At 67.0% G+C, this 15,215-nt stretch overlaps 4 protein-coding genes and 4 pseudogenes across 4 annotated transcripts; 4 read left to right on the top strand and 4 right to left on the bottom strand.

The window, feature by feature from the left end:
* Positions 1 to 495: 495 nt before the first annotated feature.
* LOC137845679 (feather keratin 4-like) lies at positions 496 to 1,531 on the bottom strand (annotated as a pseudogene).
* A 924-nt stretch (positions 1,532 to 2,455) lies between these two features.
* LOC137845766 (scale keratin-like) lies at positions 2,456 to 2,943 on the top strand. The gene has a single exon (XM_068663215.1). The coding sequence runs from the start codon at positions 2,503 to 2,505 to the stop codon at positions 2,866 to 2,868; it is 366 nt and encodes a 121-aa protein (XP_068519316.1). The 5' UTR covers positions 2,456 to 2,502; the 3' UTR covers positions 2,869 to 2,943.
* Positions 2,944 to 4,581: 1,638 nt separating this feature from the next.
* LOC137845767 (feather keratin 4-like) lies at positions 4,582 to 5,617 on the bottom strand (annotated as a pseudogene).
* Positions 5,618 to 6,541: 924 nt separating this feature from the next.
* LOC137845745 (scale keratin-like) lies at positions 6,542 to 6,968 on the top strand. Its single transcript, XM_068663182.1, has one exon. The coding sequence runs from the start codon at positions 6,589 to 6,591 to the stop codon at positions 6,952 to 6,954; it is 366 nt and encodes a 121-aa protein (XP_068519283.1). The 5' UTR covers positions 6,542 to 6,588; the 3' UTR covers positions 6,955 to 6,968.
* A 1,719-nt stretch (positions 6,969 to 8,687) lies between these two features.
* LOC137845661 (feather keratin 4-like) lies at positions 8,688 to 9,723 on the bottom strand (annotated as a pseudogene).
* A 971-nt stretch (positions 9,724 to 10,694) lies between these two features.
* LOC137845769 (scale keratin-like) lies at positions 10,695 to 11,060 on the top strand. Its single transcript, XM_068663217.1, has one exon. The coding sequence runs from the start codon at positions 10,695 to 10,697 to the stop codon at positions 11,058 to 11,060; it is 366 nt and encodes a 121-aa protein (XP_068519318.1).
* A 1,732-nt stretch (positions 11,061 to 12,792) lies between these two features.
* On the bottom strand, positions 12,793 to 13,828 carry LOC137845617 (feather keratin 4-like; annotated as a pseudogene).
* Positions 13,829 to 14,752: 924 nt separating this feature from the next.
* LOC137845737 (scale keratin-like) lies at positions 14,753 to 15,165 on the top strand. Its single transcript, XM_068663172.1, has one exon. The coding sequence runs from the start codon at positions 14,800 to 14,802 to the stop codon at positions 15,163 to 15,165; it is 366 nt and encodes a 121-aa protein (XP_068519273.1). The 5' UTR covers positions 14,753 to 14,799.
* Positions 15,166 to 15,215: the final 50 nt, after the last annotated feature.

Here is a 15,215-nt window from a genome sequence, read left to right as displayed (position 1 = left end):
AAGGGGGAGACAGAAGGGGAGGGGCGACCCATGCTCAGCGCCCTTACGTCTTATGGCTGCTGCTAACCCTATTGCCAATGATCAGGAGCAGGGGGGAGCGCTCACGGCACCAAGGCACGTTGCTGGCTCCTGCTCCAGTGGGCGGCCACCAGCCCCACGGCCATTTCTGCAAGGCTGTCCTCCAGCAAGGGACCGGCCATGCACTCACCGCGCGCAGCGCTCAGCCATCCCTGCTCTCCGGCCTCTTCCTCTGCGCTTCTTGCCCGAGACGGTGCCTCGCTTCTGCGGAGCAGCTCCACTTGCCAGAGCTGGTCGCGCTCCCGGGCGGAGAAGGCCAGGCAAAGCAGAACTGCCAGCACCTCTCCTGCTCTCTGCCCTAATGCCCTGGGCCTCCCAGCACCAGCGTGTGCCCTCCCCCGCAGCCTCCACTACGCCCCCTGCCCCCCAGGGCTGCTTTCCTGACTCGGAACACAGAGAGAGGAAGAGAGAGAGGAGTGGATGCAGGAAACCTTTATTGTGCCCGGCACGGCAGGAGAAGTGGACAGAGAGCTGGAGCAGGAGCCAGCGAGGCTGGCTGTGGCATGTTGGGGGGACAGAGGATCTTCTCCAGAGCGTGGCTTCTGGTTGCGCAAGCCCCGGCGGTGCGGCAGTGCAGCTCGGGAGGGCTTGGCCCATGGGCCCCACAGGCCTTGAAGGGTCCTGCTCTTGCTGCGGAGAGCAGGAGGGGGGAAGAGAGAGTGGGAGAGCAGAGGGCAGGCCGGGCGCAAGGCCCTGGCCGTGGAGGAAGGAGGAGTAGAATAGGGTGCGAGAGGCCGAAGGGGCCGGCACAGCCAGCTGCCCAGGCCTTGGCTGGGGCTGGAGATGCTCAGCGCTCCTCAGCGCCCCGTGCCCACGAGCTCAGCCATGCGTTGCGGCAGCTGGCAGGGGGTCTGGGGCAGGGCGTGGCTTTAGCAGGGCCCACAGGTGTCCCACAGCTTCTTGCTGTAGCGCGGCAAGAGGTAGGGGCTGCAGGCGGGAGAAGCGTAGGGCCTGCCAAAGGTGCAGAGGCCCCCCGAGCCCTGGGTGGCCCCCGCGCCGTAGAGGCCCCCCAGCCCCAGGGAGCCCCCAAAGGCGGGTGCTCCGGAGGAGCCCACCACGGCTTGCTGGGGGAAGGAGCTGAGGATGGGGCCGGGGAAGGTGACGACAACGGGCGGCGGCTGGATGAAGGCCGTCGAGTCGGGGCACTGCCGCGCGCACAGCTCGTTGCAGCTCTCAGCGATGGGCTGGGGGACGGCGACGCTGGTTTTCGGCGGGCACAGGTCGTAGCAAGCCATCTTGCGGGATTGGACGGTGCTCTGCAAGAGGGCACAGAGTGCGATGCGAGGGAGCCGTAGATGGCAGCTGCCCAGGCTGAGGCGCAGGGGCCAGGGGCAGGGGCCAGCGGCAGGAGGAGAAGCGCTCGCAGACTTACCCTGTTCCCCAAGGAGAAGGCGGTCAGAGCAGTGCTTGCGAGAGCCCCGCGCAGGCCGAGCTTTTATCCAGGCCCCGCCATTGCGCAGCGCCTGCTGGGCCAATGGGCAGAGGCGGCACTCCCTCCTGCCGAGGCCAGGCTGTCCTGCTCCTGCCCTCCCTGAGTCAGCATCCCCTGTCCGGACCAGCACAGGCCCCTTTGCTGGCTTCCCTCCCCTTTCCGCTTGGCGGGCCAAATGCGTGGTGCTGAGCAGGCAGTGCCCGAGAGGAGCGCCTTTGATTTGGCATTTCGTCACCTCGCCCCTCTGGAGATAACAACTGCAGTGCGTACGTCATGGAGGCGCTGGCGTGTGGCTGCTCCTTGCCCAGCGCCACGACCCCGCTCTGCCCTGGGGCTCTCCACAGCGCGCACGCGGCCACCCCGAGACCAAGCCCCTGGGGAAGAGCTGCGGCACGCAGGGTGCTGGCAGCCCGCCTGTGTCACGCTGCATGCCCTCTTAGGCACGCAGGGGATGAGACGGCAGCGGGGCTAATTTGCCCATTAGGTGAAGGCTGGCGAGCGTCCGAGCGGGGTAATTGCAGGGGCTGAGGGAGCGGGTGGGGGCTGGCGAGGAACCGGCGTCAGCACAACAGCCCCGTGGCGCGCAGGGAGGAGGCCATGGCTCGGCCACCACGGGCCACGTGCCCCCAGCGCGGCCAGCTCCTCCCCGCGCTCTCCGGCCCCCATAAAAGCGTGGTCCTGGGCAAGCGCTGGCATCCGCCGCTCCTGCCTGGCTCTGCTCGGGAAAAGGGTGGGTGGCGGGGCCTCGTCGGGCAGGGGCCGGTGTGGGGCTCCCTGGCCACGAGAGCTCTGCCGGAGGCGCTGTGGGCAGAGGGGCTCCGTGGGGGCAGGCGAGGGCCGCGGGCACGCAGGGAGCAGGCGTGGAGAGCCGGGGCGGGCTGAGGAGGGAGCCCCCTGGCTGGGGCACGGGCCCTGCTCTGCCAGGGCATCTCCTCACTCACAGCACCGGCCCTGGGGGCTTTGCATTGCAGGCTCAGCTCTCTCACACCAAGATGGCTTGCAACGACCTGTACCCGCCGAAAACCAGCGTCGCCGTCCCCCAGCCCATCGCTGAGAGCTGCAACGAGCTGTGCGCGCGGCAGTGCCCCGACTCGACGGCCTTCATCCAGCCGCCGCCCGTTGTCGTCACCTTCCCCGGCCCCATCCTCAGCTCCTTCCCCCAGCAAGCCGTGGTGGGCTCCTCCGGAGCACCCGCCTTTGGGGGCTCCCTGGGGCTGGGGGGCCTCTACGGCGCGGGGGCCACCCAGGGCTCGGGGGGCCTCTGCACCTTTGGCAGGCCCTACGCTTCTCCCGCCTGCAGCCCCTACCTCTTGCCGCGCTACAGCAAGAAGCTGTGGGACACCTGTGGGCCCTGCTAAAGCCACGCCCGTGCCACCTCTTCTCCTCCTCCTCCTTCCTCCTCCTCCTCTGCACAGACATGTGACTCCTCTGGTGCTGCCCCCCAGGGCCCTTTCTTGGCCCTGGGCCGGCCAGCGCCTGGCAGAAGCCTGAAGGAAGAACGCCTCTCTGGAAGCCCCAGGCACCACCGGCCTGCCTGGGCCTTGCTCGCGCCTCTGTGCTTGTGTCCTTTCCTGCCTTGACAATAAAGCAAGCCTGCATCCAATGCCTGCCTCTCCGCCTTTCCTTCCCAGGCCCCGCGGGGGCTCCAGGGCTCCCTCCGCCTGCACATGGCCCCTTCGCTCTCCCAGCCCCCCAAAGAGCCGGGGCGCCCTGGACAAAGCCCCTGGCAGCCCTGCCTCCCACACTGAGGGCTGCAGCCCATCTCCCAGGGCCCTGCCTGGAAGCAGCCTGCTCCCCGCCTCCAGCATGGCCGCCTCCAGACGCTCCACACAAGGTCCTGAAACAGAGGGGAACCCCGAGCGAGGAGCAGCAGCACGCCAACTGCCGCCTCCACGCAGCGCCACCTGAACGAAGCTTAAGCCTTGTCCAAACCACTTCCCTGCCCAGCCCGCTCCCGGGCTTACACACTCCCGTAGCTGAAGAAAGAGCTTCTCCCAAAGAGCCAAGCCGAACTTCTCCCAGGGCACCGTTCAGCTCTGAGCTTTTCCCTCACAGCCCAGCAGTTAGCAGAGCTTATCTTTAGCAGGCAATTTCTATACAATTAGCACGGCTTGCAGTCAAACCAAACTTCTAGGAACCAGCTCGGCTTCCTTATTATCTAGGATTCTTGCATTTCCTAGACGGTTCAGTCATGCGGACCCTCTGCCAAATCCTTACTAATCACCACCACACCAGCACCACAGGCTAGAGCCAGTCTTGACCGGAAAGAACTCACTCTACTCCAAGGAAGAAGACAACACCGCCCGCAGCCCTGAGCACCGAGGGAGCAGAGGCTTCTTCCTGCCAGCCAGCCAGCCAGCAGCAGCAGCAGCTCCAGCCTGAGTGCCACATGGGGCTTGCTGCCGCTTCGTTTTATAGCCAGTGTTCCCTGAGCTGTGCCACTTCCCTCTTCCTTAACGGGCGTCACCACACCCAAGGATCCAGCACGTGGGCTTTGTGCTAACACTGATGGGCTTAATCCCAGGGCCAGCAGGAGGCTTGCCTGGGAAGAGGTGTCACCTCAGCCTGGGGCCACAAAGGGGGAGACAGAAGGGGAGGGGCGACCCATGCTCAGCGCCCTTACGTCTTATGGCTGCTGCTAACCCTATTGCCAATGATCAGGAGCAGGGGGGAGCGCTCACGGCCCCAAGGCACGTTGCTGGCTCCTGCTCCAGTGGGCGGCCACCAGCCCCACGGCCATTTCTGCAAGGCTGTCCTCCAGCAAGGGACCGGCCATGCACTCACCGCGCGCAGCGCTCAGCCATCCCTGCTCTCCGGCCTCTTCCTCTGCGCTTCTTGCCCGAGACGGTGCCTCGCTTCTGCGGAGCAGCTCCACTTGCCAGAGCTGGTCGCGCTCCCGGGCGGAGAAGGCCAGGCAAAGCAGAACTGCCAGCACCTCTCCTGCTCTCTGCCCTAATGCCCTGGGCCTCCCAGCACCAGCGTGTGCCCTCCCCCGCAGCCTCCACTACGCCCCCTGCCCCCCAGGGCTGCTTTCCTGACTCGGAACACAGAGAGAGGAAGAGAGAGAGGAGTGGATGCAGGAAACCTTTATTGTGCCCGGCACGGCAGGAGAAGTGGACAGAGAGCTGGAGCAGGAGCCAGCGAGGCTGGCTGTGGCATGTTGGGGGGACAGAGGATCTTCTCCAGAGCGTGGCTTCTGGTTGCGCAAGCCCCGGCGGTGCGGCAGTGCAGCTCGGGAGGGCTTGGCCCATGGGCCCCACAGGCCTTGAAGGGTCCTGCTCTTGCTGCGGAGAGCAGGAGGGGGGAAGAGAGAGTGGGAGAGCAGAGGGCAGGCCGGGCGCAAGGCCCTGGCCGTGGAGGAAGGAGGAGTAGAATAGGGTGCGAGAGGCCGAAGGGGCCGGCACAGCCAGCTGCCCAGGCCTTGGCTGGGGCTGGAGATGCTCAGCGCTCCTCAGCGCCCCGTGCCCACGAGCTCAGCCATGCGTTGCGGCAGCTGGCAGGGGGTCTGGGGCAGGGCGTGGCTTTAGCAGGGCCCACAGGTGTCCCACAGCTTCTTGCTGTAGCGCGGCAAGAGGTAGGGGCTGCAGGCGGGAGAAGCGTAGGGCCTGCCAAAGGTGCAGAGGCCCCCCGAGCCCTGGGTGGCCCCCGCGCCGTAGAGGCCCCCCAGCCCCAGGGAGCCCCCAAAGGCGGGTGCTCCGGAGGAGCCCACCACGGCTTGCTGGGGGAAGGAGCTGAGGATGGGGCCGGGGAAGGTGACGACAACGGGCGGCGGCTGGATGAAGGCCGTCGAGTCGGGGCACTGCCGCGCGCACAGCTCGTTGCAGCTCTCAGCGATGGGCTGGGGGACGGCGACGCTGGTTTTCGGCGGGCACAGGTCGTAGCAAGCCATCTTGCGGGATTGGACGGTGCTCTGCAAGAGGGCACAGAGTGCGATGCGAGGGAGCCGTAGATGGCAGCTGCCCAGGCTGAGGCGCAGGGGCCAGGGGCAGGGGCCAGCGGCAGGAGGAGAAGCGCTCGCAGACTTACCCTGTTCCCCAAGGAGAAGGCGGTCAGAGCAGTGCTTGCGAGAGCCCCGCGCAGGCCGAGCTTTTATCCAGGCCCCGCCATTGCGCAGCGCCTGCTGGGCCAATGGGCAGAGGCGGCACTCCCTCCTGCCGAGGCCAGGCTGTCCTGCTCCTGCCCTCCCTGAGTCAGCATCCCCTGTCCGGACCAGCACAGGCCCCTTTGCTGGCTTCCCTCCCCTTTCCGCTTGGCGGGCCAAATGCGTGGTGCTGAGCAGGCAGTGCCCGAGAGGAGCGCCTTTGATTTGGCGTTTCGTCACCTCGCCCCTCTGGAGATAACAACTGCAGTGCGTACGTCATGGAGGCGCTGGCGTGTGGCTGCTCCTTGCCCAGCGCCACGACCCCGCTCTGCCCTGGGGCTCTCCACAGCGCGCACGCGGCCACCCCGAGACCAAGCCCCTGGGGAAGAGCTGCGGCACGCAGGGTGCTGGCAGCCCGCCTGTGTCACGCTGCATGCCCTCTTAGGCACGCAGGGGATGAGACGGCAGCGGGGCTAATTTGCCCATTAGGTGAAGGCTGGCGAGCGTCCGAGCGGGGTAATTGCAGGGGCTGAGGGAGCGGGTGGGGGCTGGCGAGGAACCGGCGTCAGCACAACAGCCCCGTGGCGCGCAGGGAGGAGGCCATGGCTCGGCCACCACGGGCCACGTGCCCCCAGCGCGGCCAGCTCCTCCCCGCGCTCTCCGGCCCCCATAAAAGCGTGGTCCTGGGCAAGCGCTGGCATCCGCCGCTCCTGCCTGGCTCTGCTCGGGAAAAGGGTGGGTGGCGGGGCCTCGTCGGGCAGGGGCCGGTGTGGGGCTCCCTGGCCACGAGAGCTCTGCCGGAGGCGCTGTGGGCAGAGGGGCTCCGTGGGGGCAGGCGAGGGCCGCGGGCACGCAGGGAGCAGGCGTGGAGAGCCGGGGCGGGCTGAGGAGGGAGCCCCCTGGCTGGGGCACGGGCCCTGCTCTGCCAGGGCATCTCCTCACTCACAGCACCGGCCCTGGGGGCTTTGCATTGCAGGCTCAGCTCTCTCACACCAAGATGGCTTGCAACGACCTGTACCCGCCGAAAACCAGCGTCGCCGTCCCCCAGCCCATCGCTGAGAGCTGCAACGAGCTGTGCGCGCGGCAGTGCCCCGACTCGACGGCCTTCATCCAGCCGCCGCCCGTTGTCGTCACCTTCCCCGGCCCCATCCTCAGCTCCTTCCCCCAGCAAGCCGTGGTGGGCTCCTCCGGAGCACCCGCCTTTGGGGGCTCCCTGGGGCTGGGGGGCCTCTACGGCGCGGGGGCCACCCAGGGCTCGGGGGGCCTCTGCACCTTTGGCAGGCCCTACGCTTCTCCCGCCTGCAGCCCCTACCTCTTGCCGCGCTACAGCAAGAAGCTGTGGGACACCTGTGGGCCCTGCTAAAGCCACGCCCGTGCCACCTCTTCTCCTCCTCCTCCTTCCTCCTCCTCCTCTGCACAGACATGTGACTCCTCTGGTGCTGCGCCCCAGGGCCCTTTCTTGGCCCTGGGCCGGCCAGCGCCTGGCAGAAGCCTGAAGGAAGAACGCCTCTCTGGAAGCCCCAGGCACCACCGGCCTGCCTGGGCCTTGCTCGCGCCTCTGTGCTTGTGTCCTTTCCTGCCTTGACAATAAAGCAAGCCTGCATCCAATGCCTGCCTCTCCGCCTTTCCTTCCCAGGCCCCGCGGGGGCTCCAGGGCTCCCTCCGCCTGCACATGGCCCCTTCGCTCTCCCAGCCCCCCAAAGAGCCGGGGCGCCCTGGACAAAGCCCCTGGCAGCCCTGCCTCCCACACTGAGGGCTGCAGCCCATCTCCCAGGGCCCTGCCTGGAAGCAGCCTGCTCCCCACCTCCAGCATGGCCGCCTCCAGACGCTCCACACAAGGTCCTGAAACAGAGGGGAACCCCGAGCGAGGAGCAGCAGCACGCCAACTGCCGCCTCCACGCAGCGCCACCTGAACGAAGCTTAAGCCTTGTCCAAACCACTTCCCTGCCCAGCCCGCTCCCGGGCTTACACACTCCCGTAGCTGAAGAAAGAGCTTCTCCCAAAGAGCCAAGCCGAACTTCTCCCAGGGCACCGTTCAGCTCTGAGCTTTTCCCTCACAGCCCAGCAGTTAGCAGAGCTTATCTTTAGCAGGCAATTTCTATACAATTAGCACGGCTTGCAGTCAAACCAAACTTCTAGGAACCAGCTCGGCTTCCTTATTATCTAGGATTCTTGCATTTCCTAGACGGTTCAGTCATGCGGACCCTCTGCCAAATCCTTACTAATCACCACCACACCAGCACCACAGGCTAGAGCCAGTCTTGACCGGAAAGAACTCACTCTACTCCAAGGAAGAAGACAACACCGCCCGCAGCCCTGAGCACCGAGGGAGCAGAGGCTTCTTCCTGCCAGCCAGCCAGCCAGCCAGCCAGCCAGCCAGCCAGCAGCAGCAGCAGCTCCAGCCTGAGTGTCACATGGGGCTTGCTGCCGCTTCGTTTTATAGCCAGTGTTCCCTGAGCTGTGCCACTTCCCTCTTCCTTAACGGGCGTCACCACACCCAAGGATCCAGCACGTGGGCTTTGTGCTAACACTGATGGGCTTAATCCCAGGGCCAGCAGGAGGCTTGCCTGGGAAGAGGTGTCACCTCAGCCTGGGGCCACAAAGGGGGAGACAGAAGGGGAGGGGCGACCCATGCTCAGCGCCCTTACGTCTTATGGCTGCTGCTAACCCTATTGCCAATGATCAGGAGCAGGGGGGAGCGCTCACGGCACCAAGGCACGTTGCTGGCTCCTGCTCCAGTGGGCGGCCACCAGCCCCACGGCCATTTCTGCAAGGCTGTCCTCCAGCAAGGGACCGGCCATGCACTCACCGCGCGCAGCGCTCAGCCATCCCTGCTCTCCGGCCTCTTCCTCTGCGCTTCTTGCCCGAGACGGTGCCTCGCTTCTGCGGAGCAGCTCCACTTGCCAGAGCTGGTCGCGCTCCCGGGCGGAGAAGGCCAGGCAAAGCAGAACTGCCAGCACCTCTCCTGCTCTCTGCCCTAATGCCCTGGGCCTCCCAGCACCAGCGTGTGCCCTCCCCCGCAGCCTCCACTACGCCCCCTGCCCCCCAGGGCTGCTTTCCTGACTCGGAACACAGAGAGAGGAAGAGAGAGAGGAGTGGATGCAGGAAACCTTTATTGTGCCCGGCACGGCAGGAGAAGTGGACAGAGAGCTGGAGCAGGAGCCAGCGAGGCTGGCTGTGGCATGTTGGGGGGACAGAGGATCTTCTCCAGAGCGTGGCTTCTGGTTGCGCAAGCCCCGGCGGTGCGGCAGTGCAGCTCGGGAGGGCTTGGCCCATGGGCCCCACAGGCCTTGAAGGGTCCTGCTCTTGCTGCGGAGAGCAGGAGGGGGGAAGAGAGAGTGGGAGAGCAGAGGGCAGGCCGGGCGCAAGGCCCTGGCCGTGGAGGAAGGAGGAGTAGAATAGGGTGCGAGAGGCCGAAGGGGCCGGCACAGCCAGCTGCCCAGGCCTTGGCTGGGGCTGGAGATGCTCAGCGCTCCTCAGCGCCCCGTGCCCACGAGCTCAGCCATGCGTTGCGGCAGCTGGCAGGGGGTCTGGGGCAGGGCGTGGCTTTAGCAGGGCCCACAGGTGTCCCACAGCTTCTTGCTGTAGCGCGGCAAGAGGTAGGGGCTGCAGGCGGGAGAAGCGTAGGGCCTGCCAAAGGTGCAGAGGCCCCCCGAGCCCTGGGTGGCCCCCGCGCCGTAGAGGCCCCCCAGCCCCAGGGAGCCCCCAAAGGCGGGTGCTCCGGAGGAGCCCACCACGGCTTGCTGGGGGAAGGAGCTGAGGATGGGGCCGGGGAAGGTGACGACAACGGGCGGCGGCTGGATAAAGGCCGTCGAGTCGGGGCACTGCCGCGCGCACAGCTCGTTGCAGCTCTCAGCGATGGGCTGGGGGACGGCGACGCTGGTTTTCGGCGGGCACAGGTCGTAGCAAGCCATCTTGCGGGATTGGACGGTGCTCTGCAAGAGGGCACAGAGTGCGATGCGAGGGAGCCGTAGATGGCAGCTGCCCAGGCTGAGGCGCAGGGGCCAGGGGCAGGGGCCAGCGGCAGGAGGAGAAGCGCTCGCAGACTTACCCTGTTCCCCAAGGAGAAGGCGGTCAGAGCAGTGCTTGCGAGAGCCCCGCGCAGGCCGAGCTTTTATCCAGGCCCCGCCATTGCGCAGCGCCTGCTGGGCCAATGGGCAGAGGCGGCACTCCCTCCTGCCGAGGCCAGGCTGTCCTGCTCCTGCCCTCCCTGAGTCAGCATCCCCTGTCCGGACCAGCACAGGCCCCTTTGCTGGCTTCCCTCCCCTTTCCGCTTGGCGGGCCAAATGCGTGGTGCTGAGCAGGCAGTGCCCGAGAGGAGCGCCTTTGATTTGGCGTTTCGTCACCTCGCCCCTCTGGAGATAACAACTGCAGTGCGTACGTCATGGAGGCGCTGGCGTGTGGCTGCTCCTTGCCCAGCGCCACGACCCCGCTCTGCCCTGGGGCTCTCCACAGCGCGCACGCGGCCACCCCGAGACCAAGCCCCTGGGGAAGAGCTGCGGCACGCAGGGTGCTGGCAGCCCGCCTGTGTCACGCTGCATGCCCTCTTAGGCACGCAGGGGATGAGACGGCAGCGGGGCTAATTTGCCCATTAGGTGAAGGCTGGCGAGCGTCCGAGCGGGGTAATTGCAGGGGCTGAGGGAGCGGGTGGGGGCTGGCGAGGAACCGGCGTCAGCACAACAGCCCCGTGGCGCGCAGGGAGGAGGCCATGGCTCGGCCACCACGGGCCACGTGCCCCCAGCGCGGCCAGCTCCTCCCCGCGCTCTCCGGCCCCCATAAAAGCGTGGTCCTGGGCAAGCGCTGGCATCCGCCGCTCCTGCCTGGCTCTGCTCGGGAAAAGGGTGGGTGGCGGGGCCTCGTCGGGCAGGGGCCGGTGTGGGGCTCCCTGGCCACGAGAGCTCTGCCGGAGGCGCTGTGGGCAGAGGGGCTCCGTGGGGGCAGGCAAGGGCCGCGGGCACGCAGGGAGCAGGTGTGGAGAGCCGGGGCGGGCTGAGGAGGGAGCCCCCTGGCTGGGGCACGGGCCCTGCTCTGCCAGGGCATCTCCTCACTCACAGCACCGGCCCTGGGGGCTTTGCATTGCAGGCTCAGCTCTCTCACACCAAGATGGCTTGCAACGACCTGTACCCGCCGAAAACCAGCGTCGCCGTCCCCCAGCCCATCGCTGAGAGCTGCAACGAGCTGTGCGCGCGGCAGTGCCCCGACTCGACGGCCTTCATCCAGCCGCCGCCCGTTGTCGTCACCTTCCCCGGCCCCATCCTCAGCTCCTTCCCCCAGCAAGCCGTGGTGGGCTCCTCCGGAGCACCCGCCTTTGGGGGCTCCCTGGGGCTGGGGGGCCTCTACGGCGTGGGGGCCACCCAGGGCTCGGGGGGCCTCTGCACCTTTGGCAGGCCCTACGCTTCTCCCGCCTGCAGCCCCTACCTCTTGCCGCGCTACAGCAAGAAGCTGTGGGACACCTGTGGGCCCTGCTAAAGCCACGCCCGTGCCACCTCTTCTCCTCCTCCTCCTTCCTCCTCCTCCTCCTCTGCACAGACATGTGACTCCTCTGGTGCTGCCCCCCAGGGCCCCTTCTTGGCCCTGGGCCGGCCAGCGCCTGGCAGAAGCCTGAAGGAAGAACGCCTCTCTGGAAGCCCCAGGCACCACCGGCCTGCCTGGGCCTTGCTCGCGCCTCTGTGCTTGTGTCCTTTCCTGCCTTGACAATAAAGCAAGCCTGCATCCAATGCCTGCCTCTCCGCCTTTCCTTCCCAGGCCCCGCGGGGGCTCCAGGGCTCCCTCCGCCTGCACATGGCCCCTTCGCTCTCCCAGCCCCCCAAAGAGCCGGGGCGCCCTGGACAAAGCCCCTGGCAGCCCTGCCTCCCACACTGAGGGCTGCAGCCCATCTCCCAGGGCCCTGCCTGGAAGCAGCCTGCTCCCCGCCTCCAGCATGGCCGCCTCCAGACGCTCCACACAAGGTCCTGAAACAGAGGGGAACCCCGAGCGAGGAGCAGCAGCACGCCAACTGCCGCCTCCACGCAGCGCCACCTGAACGAAGCTTAAGCCTTGTCCAAACCACTTCCCTGCCCAGCCCGCTCCCGGGCTTACACACTCCCGTAGCTGAAGAAAGAGCTTCTCCCAAAGAGCCAAGCCGAACTTCTCCCAGGGCACCGTTCAGCTCTGAGCTTTTCCCTCACAGCCCAGCAGTTAGCAGAGCTTATCTTTAGCAGGCAATTTCTATACAATTAGCACGGCTTGCAGTCAAACCAAACTTCTAGGAACCAGCTCGGCTTCCTTATTATCTAGGATTCTTGCATTTCCTAGACGGTTCAGTCATGCGGACCCTCTGCCAAATCCTTACTAATCACCACCACACCAGCACCACAGGCTAGAGCCAGTCTTGACCGGAAAGAACTCACTCTACTCCAAGGAAGAAGACAACACCGCCCGCAGCCCTGAGCACCGAGGGAGCAGAGGCTTCTTCCTGCCAGCCAGCCAGCCAGCCAGCCAGCCAGCCAGCAGCAGCAGCAGCTCCAGCCTGAGTGCCACATGGGGCTTGCTGCCGCTTCGTTTTATAGCCAGTGTTCCCTGAGCTGTGCCACTTCCCTCTTCCTTAACGGGCGTCACCACACCCAAGGATCCAGCACGTGGGCTTTGTGCTAACACTGATGGGCTTAATCCCAGGGCCAGCAGGAGGCTTGCCTGGGAAGAGGTGTCACCTCAGCCTGGGGCCACAAAGGGGGAGACAGAAGGGGAGGGGCGACCCATGCTCAGCGCCCTTACGTCTTATGGCTGCTGCTAACCCTATTGCCAATGATCAGGAGCAGGGGGGAGCGCTCACGGCCCCAAGGCACGTTGCTGGCTCCTGCTCCAGTGGGCGGCCACCAGCCCCACGGCCATTTCTGCAAGGCTGTCCTCCAGCAAGGGACCGGCCATGCACTCACCGCGCGCAGCGCTCAGCCATCCCTGCTCTCCGGCCTCTTCCTCTGCGCTTCTTGCCCGAGACGGTGCCTCGCTTCTGCGGAGCAGCTCCACTTGCCAGAGCTGGTCGCGCTCCCGGGCGGAGAAGGCCAGGCAAAGCAGAACTGCCAGCACCTCTCCTGCTCTCTGCCCTAATGCCCTGGGCCTCCCAGCACCAGCGTGTGCCCTCCCCCGCAGCCTCCACTACGCCCCCTGCCCCCCAGGGCTGCTTTCCTGACTCGGAACACAGAGAGAGGAAGAGAGAGAGGAGTGGATGCAGGAAACCTTTATTGTGCCCGGCACGGCAGGAGAAGTGGACAGAGAGCTGGAGCAGGAGCCAGCGAGGCTGGCTGTGGCATGTTGGGGGGACAGAGGATCTTCTCCAGAGCGTGGCTTCTGGTTGCGCAAGCCCCGGCGGTGCGGCAGTGCAGCTCGGGAGGGCTTGGCCCATGGGCCCCACAGGCCTTGAAGGGTCCTGCTCTTGCTGCGGAGAGCAGGAGGGGGGAAGAGAGAGTGGGAGAGCAGAGGGCAGGCCGGGCGCAAGGCCCTGGCCGTGGAGGAAGGAGGAGTAGAATAGGGTGCGAGAGGCCGAAGGGGCCGGCACAGCCAGCTGCCCAGGCCTTGGCTGGGGCTGGAGATGCTCAGCGCTCCTCAGCGCCCCGTGCCCACGAGCTCAGCCATGCGTTGCGGCAGCTGGCAGGGGGTCTGGGGCAGGGCGTGGCTTTAGCAGGGCCCACAGGTGTCCCACAGCTTCTTGCTGTAGCGCGGCAAGAGGTAGGGGCTGCAGGCGGGAGAAGCGTAGGGCCTGCCAAAGGTGCAGAGGCCCCCCGAGCCCTGGGTGGCCCCCGCGCCGTAGAGGCCCCCCAGCCCCAGGGAGCCCCCAAAGGCGGGTGCTCCGGAGGAGCCCACCACGGCTTGCTGGGGGAAGGAGCTGAGGATGGGGCCGGGGAAGGTGACGACAACGGGCGGCGGCTGGATGAAGGCCGTCGAGTCGGGGCACTGCCGCGCGCACAGCTCGTTGCAGCTCTCAGCGATGGGCTGGGGGACGGCGACGCTGGTTTTCGGCGGGCACAGGTCGTAGCAAGCCATCTTGCGGGATTGGACGGTGCTCTGCAAGAGGGCACAGAGTGCGATGCGAGGGAGCCGTAGATGGCAGCTGCCCAGGCTGAGGCGCAGGGGCCAGGGGCAGGGGCCAGCGGCAGGAGGAGAAGCGCTCGCAGACTTACCCTGTTCCCCAAGGAGAAGGCGGTCAGAGCAGTGCTTGCGAGAGCCCCGCGCAGGCCGAGCTTTTATCCAGGCCCCGCCATTGCGCAGCGCCTGCTGGGCCAATGGGCAGAGGCGGCACTCCCTCCTGCCGAGGCCAGGCTGTCCTGCTCCTGCCCTCCCTGAGTCAGCATCCCCTGTCCGGACCAGCACAGGCCCCTTTGCTGGCTTCCCTCCCCTTTCCGCTTGGCGGGCCAAATGCGTGGTGCTGAGCAGGCAGTGCCCGAGAGGAGCGCCTTTGATTTGGCGTTTCGTCACCTCGCCCCTCTGGAGATAACAACTGCAGTGCGTACGTCATGGAGGCGCTGGCGTGTGGCTGCTCCTTGCCCAGCGCCACGACCCCGCTCTGCCCTGGGGCTCTCCACAGCGCGCACGCGGCCACCCCGAGACCAAGCCCCTGGGGAAGAGCTGCGGCACGCAGGGTGCTGGCAGCCCGCCTGTGTCACGCTGCATGCCCTCTTAGGCACGCAGGGGATGAGACGGCAGCGGGGCTAATTTGCCCATTAGGTGAAGGCTGGCGAGCGTCCGAGCGGGGTAATTGCAGGGGCTGAGGGAGCGGGTGGGGGCTGGCGAGGAACCGGCGTCAGCACAACAGCCCCGTGGCGCGCAGGGAGGAGGCCATGGCTCGGCCACCACGGGCCACGTGCCCCCAGCGCGGCCAGCTCCTCCCCGCGCTCTCCGGCCCCCATAAAAGCGTGGTCCTGGGCAAGCGCTGGCATCCGCCGCTCCTGCCTGGCTCTGCTCGGGAAAAGGGTGGGTGGCGGGGCCTCGTCGGGCAGGGGCCGGTGTGGGGCTCCCTGGCCACGAGAGCTCTGCCGGAGGCGCTGTGGGCAGAGGGGCTCCGTGGGGGCAGGCGAGGGCCGCGGGCACGCAGGGAGCAGGCGTGGAGAGCCGGGGCGGGCTGAGGAGGGAGCCCCCTGGCTGGGGCACGGGCCCTGCTCTGCCAGGGCATCTCCTCACTCACAGCACCGGCCCTGGGGGCTTTGCATTGCAGGCTCAGCTCTCTCACACCAAGATGGCTTGCAACGACCTGTACCCGCCGAAAACCAGCGTCGCCGTCCCCCAGCCCATCGCTGAGAGCTGCAACGAGCTGTGCGCGCGGCAGTGCCCCGACTCGACGGCCTTCATCCAGCCGCCGCCCGTTGTCGTCACCTTCCCCGGCCCCATCCTCAGCTCCTTCCCCCAGCAAGCCGTGGTGGGCTCCTCCGGAGCACCCGCCTTTGGGGGCTCCCTGGGGCTGGGGGGCCTCTACGGCGCGGGGGCCACCCAGGGCTCGGGGGGCCTCTGCACCTTTGGCAGGCCCTACGCTTCTCCCGCCTGCAGCCCCTACCTCTTGCCGCGCTACAGCAAGAAGCTGTGGGACACCTGTGGGCCCTGCTAAAGCCACGCCCGTGACACCTCTTCTCCTCCTCCTCCTTCCTCCTCCTCCTC

Source organism: Anas acuta, chromosome 28, assembly GCF_963932015.1.
Source record: "Anas acuta chromosome 28, bAnaAcu1.1, whole genome shotgun sequence".
NCBI classification, from domain to species: domain Eukaryota; kingdom Metazoa; phylum Chordata; class Aves; order Anseriformes; family Anatidae; genus Anas; species Anas acuta.
Note: the sequence above shows the minus strand (reverse complement) of the source record. Positions and strands in the feature narration are given on the sequence as shown.

Excerpts from the sequence above, each read along its gene's own strand:
- LOC137845766 (XM_068663215.1), top strand. The coding sequence starts at position 2,503 with ATGGCTTGCAACGACCTGTACCCGCCGAAAACCAGCGTCGCCGTCCCC.
- LOC137845745 (XM_068663182.1), top strand. The coding sequence starts at position 6,589 with ATGGCTTGCAACGACCTGTACCCGCCGAAAACCAGCGTCGCCGTCCCC.
- LOC137845769 (XM_068663217.1), top strand. The coding sequence starts at position 10,695 with ATGGCTTGCAACGACCTGTACCCGCCGAAAACCAGCGTCGCCGTCCCC.
- LOC137845737 (XM_068663172.1), top strand. The coding sequence starts at position 14,800 with ATGGCTTGCAACGACCTGTACCCGCCGAAAACCAGCGTCGCCGTCCCC.